Source organism: Otolemur garnettii, unplaced genomic scaffold (genome assembly GCF_000181295.1).
Source record: "Otolemur garnettii isolate 467f Iridium unplaced genomic scaffold, OtoGar3 scaffold00076, whole genome shotgun sequence".
NCBI classification, from domain to species: domain Eukaryota; kingdom Metazoa; phylum Chordata; class Mammalia; order Primates; family Galagidae; genus Otolemur; species Otolemur garnettii.
Genome location: NW_003852471.1, coordinates 2,107,559 through 2,118,801, shown reverse-complemented (window position 1 = coordinate 2,118,801; position 11,243 = coordinate 2,107,559). Strand labels below are relative to the sequence as shown.

General features: G+C 39.1%; 1 protein-coding gene across 1 annotated transcript in view; it reads right to left on the bottom strand.

Annotated features, from left to right (window-relative positions):
• Positions 1-11,243, bottom strand: part of ARHGEF26 (Rho guanine nucleotide exchange factor 26) — a 122,390-nt gene that overhangs the window by 82,020 nt on the left and 29,127 nt on the right. Inside the window, exon 6 of the mRNA XM_003794123.3 lies at positions 9,533-9,693. Coding sequence (XP_003794171.1) covers positions 9,533-9,693 — 161 coding nt within the window. The remainder of the gene's footprint in view (positions 1-9,532; positions 9,694-11,243) is intronic.

Sequence of the window (11,243 nt, the reverse complement as noted above, 5' to 3'; positions counted from 1 at the left end):
AAAAAAAAAAAAACGTATCTCTCATTTACATAGAGAAATTAATTTGTATTGCTCTATTTATAGTTTTTTCCAATTTTCATAGCCATGGGCCACATACATTTCATGTAATAGTCAATGTTGGCTTGATTTGATCACCACTATAAATCTGCAGGACAGGCTTTGACCCCTCCCTCCTCACTTTCAAACACTATCAACAATCGGTGAGGGTGCACTTTCAAATAACGCGAAGAGCAGAATGTCTGAGGTGACGGAAACCCCAATTATCCTCATGTGGTTATTAAACATGGCATGCTTGTATCAAAATACTGCATGTACCCCATAAACATATATGCCTATTGTGTGCCCATAATAATTAAAAAAAATTAAATGCAAAAAAGGGAAGGGAAAAAAGCAAAGACTACAGCTTCATTTTAACAGAAGCATTTTGCAGTCAAAGTTTATTCATCTTTTGAGTTTTTGAATAAATCTACCAAAAGTGACCTAATGTCAAATTTTCTTTTTCTTTTTTATTTCTTATAGCATAACTGTGTACATTAATGCAATCATGGGGTACAGTGTGCTGTTTTCATAGACATTTTGAAATATTTTCATCAAACTGGTCAACATAACCTTCGTGTCATTTTCTTAGTTATTGAGTTAAAACGTTCATACTCTGCTTTTAGAAAGAGTCACTTGTACCCTTGTAAGATAAACCATAGAGGTGACCCCACCAATCACCCTCCCTCTCCACTGGCAGTGCCTCCTGTTCAATTGTACCAGCACCTCAGCTGCCACGCGGTTTTTCTGCAGTCTCCACAAAAGGACGTCCCCTCCCACTAAGACACCCGTAAGCCTGATCTCTCTAGATGATCGATCCCCACCTAAGCACTCTTTTACTATCACTTTAGACGCTGGTTGTTGGTAAGAGTCAAACAGGGGCTAGAATGCCCATGTCACTAGGAGAACGTGAGGCGAATTCCAAATGAACATCTTTGTTTTTCTTTCCCAGGAAAGAGAAAAAGTCAAAAAGTGTCATAAGAGTAGTTTCCAAATGTCACTGTCAACCGTCGGTTAAAAAGTTGGTTTTAGAAAGAATGAAATTTCTCTGTTATGGTAAGGAAAATAAGAGAATAGCTTTATTTACCAAAGATTTTGTGATAAACTTACCCTGAGTATATATTGAGCGAGGAAAGAATATTTGCTAACAAAAAAAAAAAAAAATCCCAACAGAAATGGCTGTTACTTCAGGCAAAAATTAAACAGGTTCTACAACTTAAAGACTTCTACATTCTCTGGCTTAAATTTAACATGTTTCTCTTTTTAAAATTTGGCTTTAAGAATTAGTCAAAAAGGAAGACATGCTAATACTAATCCTATAAAAAAAAACTTTTGAAAGCCTGCTATTACTTGATGGAAGCATTAAAGTTTAGAATTTTAATTACCAAATGGAAACCATATTTCACAATGCAGATCGGCTGGGCTAGTGTTTGGATCAAATGTCATTTTTGATAGTATGAACTCAGTCCATACAATAATAGTAAAGTATATGCACTTAAAATCGCTTTTAATGTCCATGATATTTCAATGTTAATATATCTGATTAAAATTAAGAAAAAATCTTCTGGAGCCTCGAGTGCTGGGTAAGTGCTGTTTCGTACGTTTACTATTATTATAATTTACCCTTCTATGCAAACCAGAAACTGGAGAATTTGGCATTAACGGCTCATTATATGTTGGGAACAAATTCAATTTCTCAGGACACAAAGGCACATTGATGGATATTTTTACTTTACTCTGCAGAAACTGAAGACAAGTATGGTTTTAGCTTTAAACGGCTTTCCAAAGAAATACCAATGTTTTAACTTTGCAATGGGAAGAAAGAGAAATAGGTACCTTGCAAAGTTGTTCAGCAGTATAGACCTTATAGGATGCAAATAATAGCCTGTTCTGTGACCGAAAAATTTTAAATGAAAGGTTGTTAGCATAACCCAGATCTTTAGAATGAAAACTCAGAACTGAGGGTAAAAACACATTATTTTATAAAGCGTCATAGCAAAGAATGATTGAATTTTCATTTCATGCAAGACCTTCAACATAAAAGATCTTTCTCAGACTTTAGAGTTACTAAACAAAGCAGTAGGGTTAATATTCAGTTTGGGATAAAAGACAAGCTCTTTTCCTGATAGCATCAGTCTTTTACCATGCATCTTAAACTTAAAAACTGGTATTAAATCATCTTCCCTTGCAAACTAATGTAAATTAGTCACAGTTACAGGCCTTTTTCTATTAACATGGCAATTATCTCTAAATCATTCTAAGTGAACACAGATTTGTGAAGGAAGAACCAAAATAAAAACCTGTAAATGTGCAAACATGCTAAGCATATACTCTGTGTGGTATGTGGTTATGAATTAAGCCAATTCATTTCCAAATGAAAGAAGATAACTAATATTCCCCTTTTCACAGGATGAGTAGGCTTTGGGGACAGCATAGGTCCTTAAAAGACAGGGAGATCATGAATCTGGGGACAGTTTGGGAATGAGTCAGAGAGCACAGTTAAGGAGGAAGGAAGGAGGGTCAGAGTTGGGAGTCAAAGGCTTCATCCTGGCATGGATCCGAAGCCATATACTATGTAAACTTCAAGGACTTAGCGCCAATCATCCCGTGGAAAGGAAAAGCTTGGCAACCTGCTCAGGAGGGGCCAATACAGGGTTCATTAGGCACCTTTCAAGGAGGGCTGGCAAGCAAACAGTTGCCAGGCCCATGACACAGACAGAGGGTTAACAGAAAGGTATAAACAAGAGAGAAAACGTCACAGCCCCAGGATTGAGAAGGTGTGAGCACACTATGGAGTTCTCACCCCAGGGGCTTCATGTCTGTCCCACCCCACACCCCCTCAGGTGTTTCTGTGCCCAAATTCCGACACTGGTCTTCTTTGCATCTTAAGGAGTGGCACTGGCTTTCGGGTGAGGCAGTTTATGCTTGTGTGGGACTGTTCAGACAATTACACGATGCCTGGCTCTCTGGCTCTCACTTACTAATGCCTGTACAGCCACCAAGTCACTGGGGCAACCAAAAGGCATTTCCAAATACCCCTGGGGGTAAATACCACCACCACTTACAAACCACTGCTATAAGCTCTGGTAATCTCACTTAAACCCAAAGTGACAAGCACCACCCCTCTGAGTCAAATCTACATTCTACTGAAGAATGTCTTAGAGTTCTAATCTGTTCTTTTCTTTCCAACTATACACCTTCCACTCATGTGCCACAGGTCCTCAAATTTAACATGCCCCCAAATGAATTCCTTATTCCTCACTAAGCCCCAGCCAGCTTCTCTTATATCTTGGCCAATCCAACCTCCAGTCACAGCCAGGCAGAAACCCAGGGAGCAAACTAAATTTCTCCCATTTTTCCAGCAAGTCCTTGAGAGTCTACATTCTCCATCTCTGTCAAGGCCACCTTCTTTGAGTCCCCAGTCAGTGCCCCCAGTAGTGGGCTGTGTTTCTTCAGACCTTAATTGCCTCAGGTTGGTCACCATTCCCACCTTCCTACTAATGGAAACACCACACTGTCCTCTCCAAACCACCCCATCAGTCCCCTGCTTAATCACTGAATGTTTCCACATGGCCTTCAGAGAATAGTGACAACTCCTGTGCGGGGCACACACAGGCCTGCACTATCTGCTCTCAGCCTCTCCTTTGCTCCTCACCAAGGGCTTTAAGCCCATCACCCCCAGCTTGACCTAAACCTTCCTGTTTCAGGGGGAGTACTTCCTGCTAAAAGCCTCTGCACATCCTTGGGAGAGTGCCACCAGCCACCACAGGCCCTTGAGGGCCACAGTCACTGGGCAGGTGCACCGGTCTGGAACGTAGGCGCCTGTGACTGGTGGCTGAAAATTTCCTAGGGACACTACTGATACACACACACACACAGAATCAGAGAAATTGTCCCTGCCTGTCTGTACCTAAAATGTGTGTTTCAAATCAAATCAAGTTATTATGATATAGACATAGGATTATCACAAAGCTGAGCATTGTTAAATTTATCAAAATAAATTATAACAGATCAAATTATCATGAAGGCAGAAATCCACATTCAAGCATTGCCTTTCTTGTAAAACAAAGCAAAAATATAACAGATAAGTGTATTTATTTCATTTTCTTTTAATGGAGACGGAGAAGCTTCTGAGTTTCTTTTTTTATTTTTTTACTTTTATATAGTTTATTTTAACTAAAACTATTACAACACTTCTGAAAATTAATGGAGTTTACTCTGGTAGGATTACCCTAAAATAGTAGTTCTTTCTTATTAATTTTTAATTAAAACCATAACTTCATACATTTATGGGGCCCAATGTGGTGATTTGATATATAAAGCAGAATGCTTAAATCACACTGACTAATACAGCCATCATCTTACTTATATTTTTGAGGTGAGACATTTAAAATTTACTCTAAGTTATTTTAAAATATACCCTTGCATTGTGCACAGTAGGTCAGATCCCACCGGATGCCTTCCTCCTCCCATCAATTGCCCTCTCTCCTTCCCCTGCTCTCTCTTTCTTCACCCCTTCCTGTTGCTAGACTATATTTGTGTTTTATCATTCACATGAGTCTGATAACTATAATCCACAGAGAATTAATCAATAAGAAAAGAGTAGACTCAAAATGGCACCTTCCTATAAGCTGCTATAGAAACAAAATTTCTTACTAAAATCATAGGTGAATTAAATTTTCAAAATGGTTTGAAATCAAAACAACAATATTTTAATCTGTAACTTAAATTAAATGACTTATTTCAAGGCTAGCCAATGATGGACCTGTCAGCTATAAGCTCATCTAACGCTGCCCCCTGTTTTATTATTTTCAGCTCACGTTCCTTATGACCCATTTTTCCTATCCTTGTGTTGCTTTCTTTGCTTGTGCTTTTGATAAATTCCCTTCCAAATAATTAAAATCTAACATAATACAAAACCCCACTCCTTAGAACTGTTTTGTAATCTGAATATATTATGAAAAAATTGTCCCTATTAGTAAATATTCCTTTAAGGTATTTTATTGGTTATACAATTGTCCATTAGATATAGCTCTCATTAAATTAAATCTACACTCCAGTATATTTCCAAATTCTTTTAGAATTTTCCACTTTCAGTTTTTCTGACCTCTCAAGAGTGGTAAGTTTGACAAGCTCACCACCATAAACTACATGAATACTTTTGTTATTTATCCTGTGACTTGGACTCAGGGTCATTAAGCAGCTATTTTGCTGTATATACCATATTCTGTAGTAAAGGCTATAGCACAATGCTTGGTATAAGAAAGTATTCCATAAAAGATAACTAAAATAATGATACAGACATAAATGTATACTTCCTTCAAGCTTCAGGGAGCAACTTGAATTCTAATATTTTAGCACTTGATGAATTAAGTTATGATCATTATTTCTGCTTCTATGATTTTATCAACTTTTTCAGGTAAGATGCCTATAATAGCCTCTACTATTCTGAGTGGAAGAAATACTAATACTTTTTCTTTCTCCTTATTAAGCAGATTTCTCTGTGATTAATTAAAAATATGCACATTACACTGCTGATCTAGTCAAAGCAACTATTCTTGGGATTCAGCAAGTATAAGAAAACTCTTTCCTTCCTCCACTTTGGTTGATGTTATATCAGTGCCCACCTTAAATTTTCTTTTCAACATTATGGAGGAATATGATTAGTTTAATATTTACTGACACATACTATGTTCCAGATGGCTCTTATTCACACAGAAAAGCTTATAAGAGAAACACTCACAAAACTATGCTCAGATAATCCACGCTGCCCAACAGACTAACAAAAATCTAAAGGCTTGTTGACATGCTCTGCTGGAAAGGCTCTGGGGAAGCAGGTCTCATCTACTCTTAGTGGTATTGCAAAATGGAACAATTGCTATGAAGGAGGATTTGATGATATCTGACCAAATTGCATACAAACTAACCCACTGATCTAGTATCTATCCCAAAGACACAGCGGCTAAAATGCAGCAGGGATGAGCACAAACGAGGACTCCTTGTAACAGTGAGACTGAAAATGGACCTTCACCCAGACAGGGAGCTGATGGGTAAACTATGTCAAAGCTGGAAAAAAGGAGTGAGGAATAGCTCTATACACCACCATGGAGGCCAGGCATGGGTGTCTCATGCCTGTAATCCTAGCACTCTGCAAGGCCGAGGCAGGTGGATTGCCTGAACTCAGGAGTTTGAGACAAGTCTGAGCAACAGCAAGACCTCCTCTCTAAAAACGCAGCTGAGCATTGTGGTGGGCGCCTATACTCCCAGCTGCTGGCAAATCTGAAGCAAGGGGATCTCTCGCACCCAAGATTTCGAGGTTGCAGTGAGCTATGATGCCATGGCATGCTATCCAGGGCAACTGAGTGAAACTGTCTCAAGAAAAAAAAAAAAAAACACTATGTAGCAAGCTCTATTATATATTATTTCATGAATAAAGAAAATGTGTGAAAAATGCTTTCACAAGGTTAAAGCTGGAGCCTCTTGAAAAGTGACTTCTTATAAAATATCCATTCACAGATAAATTTTATAATGGGGCTTGTGACTAAAGCATGATAAATAGTGAATAGTTTTGGTGTGTGTCAGGGCCCAGGACTGGCCAGGTCTCGGGTCCAGCTTAGGTGGGTTCTGGACACGGACCACTAAGCTACCTTGCTCAGGAACAGTTTCTCGTAGGTGCTTGAGGGCTATCTACTTTAGCTGGAGAGAGAGAGACAGAGTATCTTAGAGAGAGTAAAGGTCTTCTTAGATAGCTCTTAGTCTTTAGCAGAGCTTGGTAATCTTCAGCAGAGACGCCATGCTGGCGTTGTGCAGGCAGGAGAGGAGACAGAGTCAGAATAAATGGATCCGTGATAGAACGCGCACGCCTCTTGACTGCCTTCTCCTCCAGCCTAAATAAGGCTGAGCTCGTGCTTCTCAACACCACAGGTGTAGAGACTGCCAATTCACCAATGCTCTCATCTCGCGAGCTCTCTCATGCTTGTTAGAACCAAATCTCTTGTTAGAACCGTGCCCTTTTCACCAAGGTGTTCCATTACAGGTGTTTCTTATAACTCTCACTCCTCTTAGCCATAGGCTAGATGGGCTGCTACAGGTGTGCATTTCATTGATTACAAGAAAATGGATACTTTACAGGGACTCAGCATAGGAGTCCCTTGTATTAACTTTGTACTGATACCACAAGAAGGTTAAATGTCTGGGTCACATCATCTTCTCCACCCTTACAAATTTACGTCGAATAACTTTCTTTTCCATTACATCCTGGCATTTTATTATAGGCCTGTGATTCAAGAAAGAATGATGTGGGCACGCCTTCATCTTTTTTGTAAAACTGGACATTGGTCATTACTTTGCTGACTGCTTTCATTTAATAGCCCTCGTGGCCAATGTGTCTTAGGACTCCAAGCCGAGGAAGTATTTGTCATTTCTGATAAACAACGTGTCCTTCTCTTGACGAGACAATTAAAACAATACATGATGAAAAAAAAATGCTTTCACATATCTAAGTGAGGACAATACAAATATACATATGCATATGTTTATATTAAAAAACAAAGACCAACAATTTTTTTTTAGCTTATACAAGGAGGTAACAAGGAAGAGGGACAGACATATAAACTAGGCTTCCTTTTTAAATCTTTTTATGATTTCTTGAGATAATTGATATACCAAAAATCCTGCACATATTTAATATATATATTTTGAAAAGTCTGAAGTACCTCTAGGTTTCTTTAAATATACCCTGTTGTGACCTGATTGTTCATACCTTTACATTAATCTGAAATTAAAAATAAATAAATATACCTTGTTTTATAGAGATGAGCCTGGATTTTTTTTTTCTGTTTACCTATTGAAACAGCCTAAATCCACTAAGTCCTGAGCACCCCCAGTCCCCACACTGAGGTCTTAAAACACCACTTCATATCAAAAGACACCAGTGGCCTTCAGGGAAATGGCTGATTGCAACAAGAACCATAAAATATGATCCTTTAAACATCTTAAAGCATCATAGAGCAAGAAAATGATCAAAAATTATTAAGATCAAAGATGGGACAATTTGAGTACCAGAAAGTAAAATAACATGAAATTTGCCACTGGGCACATAGACAAATGTGCATGTCCCTTCATAAAAATATTCCAGCTAACAAGTTAATAAAGAATGATGAATTAGAGTAACACCATTTTGCAATCCTTAAAGAATTAATGGATCTGGTATTGATCACCTCTCACATGTCATGAGCCTCCCGAGAAATACCACAGATCAAATGACCTGAGACCTCGTCAACAAATAATTCCAAGGGAAAAAAAAAAAACATAAAAATGAATGAGGAAGTTTTTTTTATTCTTTCGCATGAAACAAAGTCTATTGAGGACGAGAGAGAGAGTTACAGAACAAGAGCTAGATACAAGTTACAGAGCAAGATGTGTTTACCACAGACAGCCAACAGGTCCCCTGTCATGACAAGGAAAAGGCCAGGAGGAAACTTTTAATGTATGATCACGTAATGATCTTCAGGATAGAGGCCACAGAGGTAAGAGGAAGAGCAGTGTTTAAAGTACGCTACCATTTAAATAACAAGAAAAAATACAAATAGGGCAGTGCCTGTGGCTCAAGGGAGGAGGGCACTGGCCCCATATACCGAAGGTGGTGGGTTCAAACCCGGCCCCTGCCAAAAACTGCAAAAGAAAAAAAATACAAATATATTTTCTAATATAATCATAAGCTATTTCTAAAGAGATCTAAAAGAAAGCAAATGTTGAGTCTTGTCTTTCAGGGTCCAGGGAACGGTATATAACTAACGTTTTTACTATGGACCCTTTTATATCCTTGGAATTTTAAAACATGAATCTATTAAATACACAAAAATTAAATAGAATAAAATCATAAAATAAGCAATAGTGAGTATGACTGGTCATCTAAAATGTCCACATCCTGAAGTATTTATGAGTAAAACATTGTACGAGTATCTATATACTTGAGAATATTTAAGCCACAAGAATTAAGCAAATACGAAAAAATGTTAGCCATTATTAAATATAAGTCTCGAGTGTGAAAATTTATCATATGATTTTACCTACCTTTTGTGACAAAAAGTAAAGCAAAAAATCCTTAAATAGAATGAAAATAAAATATTCAGTTCTAGCCAGATACTGTCTACGAAGGCTCTAAGCCTGAGGCCTAATCTTTGTTCACCAAACTGCACAACTATCACAGACCAAGCCAAGATTCTCCCCTTCGCGGACTCAGAAGGGAAGAGTGAGCAGAGTGGGGGGGACAAGGAGTAAAGAGACCCTAGAGCTATCTGCGGAGATGAGGCATTACACACAGAGCATCTGTCTAGACACCAAACTTGAAAGCTAGCTTGAAATGCATTTCAAGAATTGAAGACAAAAGCCCACTGAATGAACGGAGAGACTTCCCTAAACCCCCTTCTTCAGGGATAACAAGGGATTTATTAGCATGCCACCTCCCAGTGGGGCGGAGACTGAGCGCACTCACTTTTTGCTCGCCTCACAGACGTCCGTAATATTGGAGAAGAGGTGGTGCCTCTCGGTTTTAGTCATGGTATCACTCAGTTCTTTACAATTTTTAAACATTCGTATCAAGATCTCCAAGCTGAGTAAGTATGAATGTTCAGAGGATATGACTTCGAAGATAGCCTGGTAAAAAGGAGAAAGAAGTTCATGATTAAGTTTAAAGACAGCTCTCTGTACACAGCCCTTTTATGAAACTAATTTATAGCTCTCAAATGAAAGCTACAACTTAATTCTAGTCTAAGACTATGGGGAGGGGCTGGGGAAGGGGAAGGGAGAAGGGCAGCTGGGTGGTGGGAGGGTGACTGGAAAGATCACCTATATGGTCTGTCTAACAAGGGTACAAGTGAACTTTTCTAGAACTAGAGTATAAATGTTTTAACACAATAACCAAGTAAATGACACAAAGTCTATGTTAACCAGTTTGATGAAAATATTTCAAATTGTATATGAAAACACTACACTGTACCCCATGTTTGCATTAATGTATACAGCTATCATTTAATAAAAAATAATAATAAAATAAAATAAAATCTCCAACTAAAAAAAAAAAAAAAAGGCAGCTCTCATAATTCTCCTGGAAGATGGACAGAGTATCTTGCAAAGTACAAAGACATCAGCACTGACAAAAGTGGATCACAGAACTACTGTCTTTATATAAGTCACATATGCCCAGATCTCGAGAAACAGTCCCTGCCTGGAGTGAATGTCTGAAAAAACGAAAGCACTGGGATGACCCGACATTGCATGCTGAGGTCGTGCCTTTGCTAGGGGGTAGAATCTATGGAAGGAAATAGTGCATGTCATAAAATCTCAGTGTGACACTAATTAACTTTGGGGTCATCTCCTCCAGCCCTGCTTTCAAAGCATGCTGCTTCAGGGACAGTAGGAATTTATGATCATGGCTTGGGATTCAGAGAAAATTTCTCACAAATGCCCCCTTCTCACAGGTCCTCTTTCTCTCCCTATTTTTTTTCCCCTATGTTTTAATGTGACTAATTTGCGGTCAATAACACCAAATATTCTGGCATGACTTTACCCACCCTTAAAAAGTTCTTATCAGCCACAGGAATTCTTTTATATAAACTCACAGAATTGAAAGTCATTCCATCTGCTCAACAAGGCACCCTCTCTACTCTCCTCAGCGTCTCAAGGAGCAAAGGACCCCTCTGCAGAAACTCTCGGTGTCAGGCACACAGCGGTTTTCCTGATAAGTGTTACTGATGAAATGCCAACCCACACATGCAGGGAGGCACCAACGCCCTGCGTGAGGAATTTGTCTAGCTCCTTAACAAAATCAAATTCAGATCCTCTAAAAATGGCAATGCAGGGAGAATTCCTCCTCCGGGAGGAGTGGTGAACATCCTTGCAGGCTTGAGACTCACATCCTTTCTGGAGAGTTCCCCAGTAACCCTGCTTCATCACTCTGACCACCAGGGATGCACCCTCCAAGCCCTTTTCCCAAAGAGCACAGGGTGGGCTGTGACTGACGCTGGGCGGAGTGGGGCAGGCAGACACCAGCAGGTGGATGCTCTGCGGCTGGTGACTGCTCCATTCTTTGCAAATACCATTAGAAGTGCTCATCTCAGGGTCTACCTCCCGTTTTCACATCCATAAGGTTCAAGGACTCGGGTATTACCTAAATGTTCTAGCCTCAGCTGTGCTTCAGAAAATTA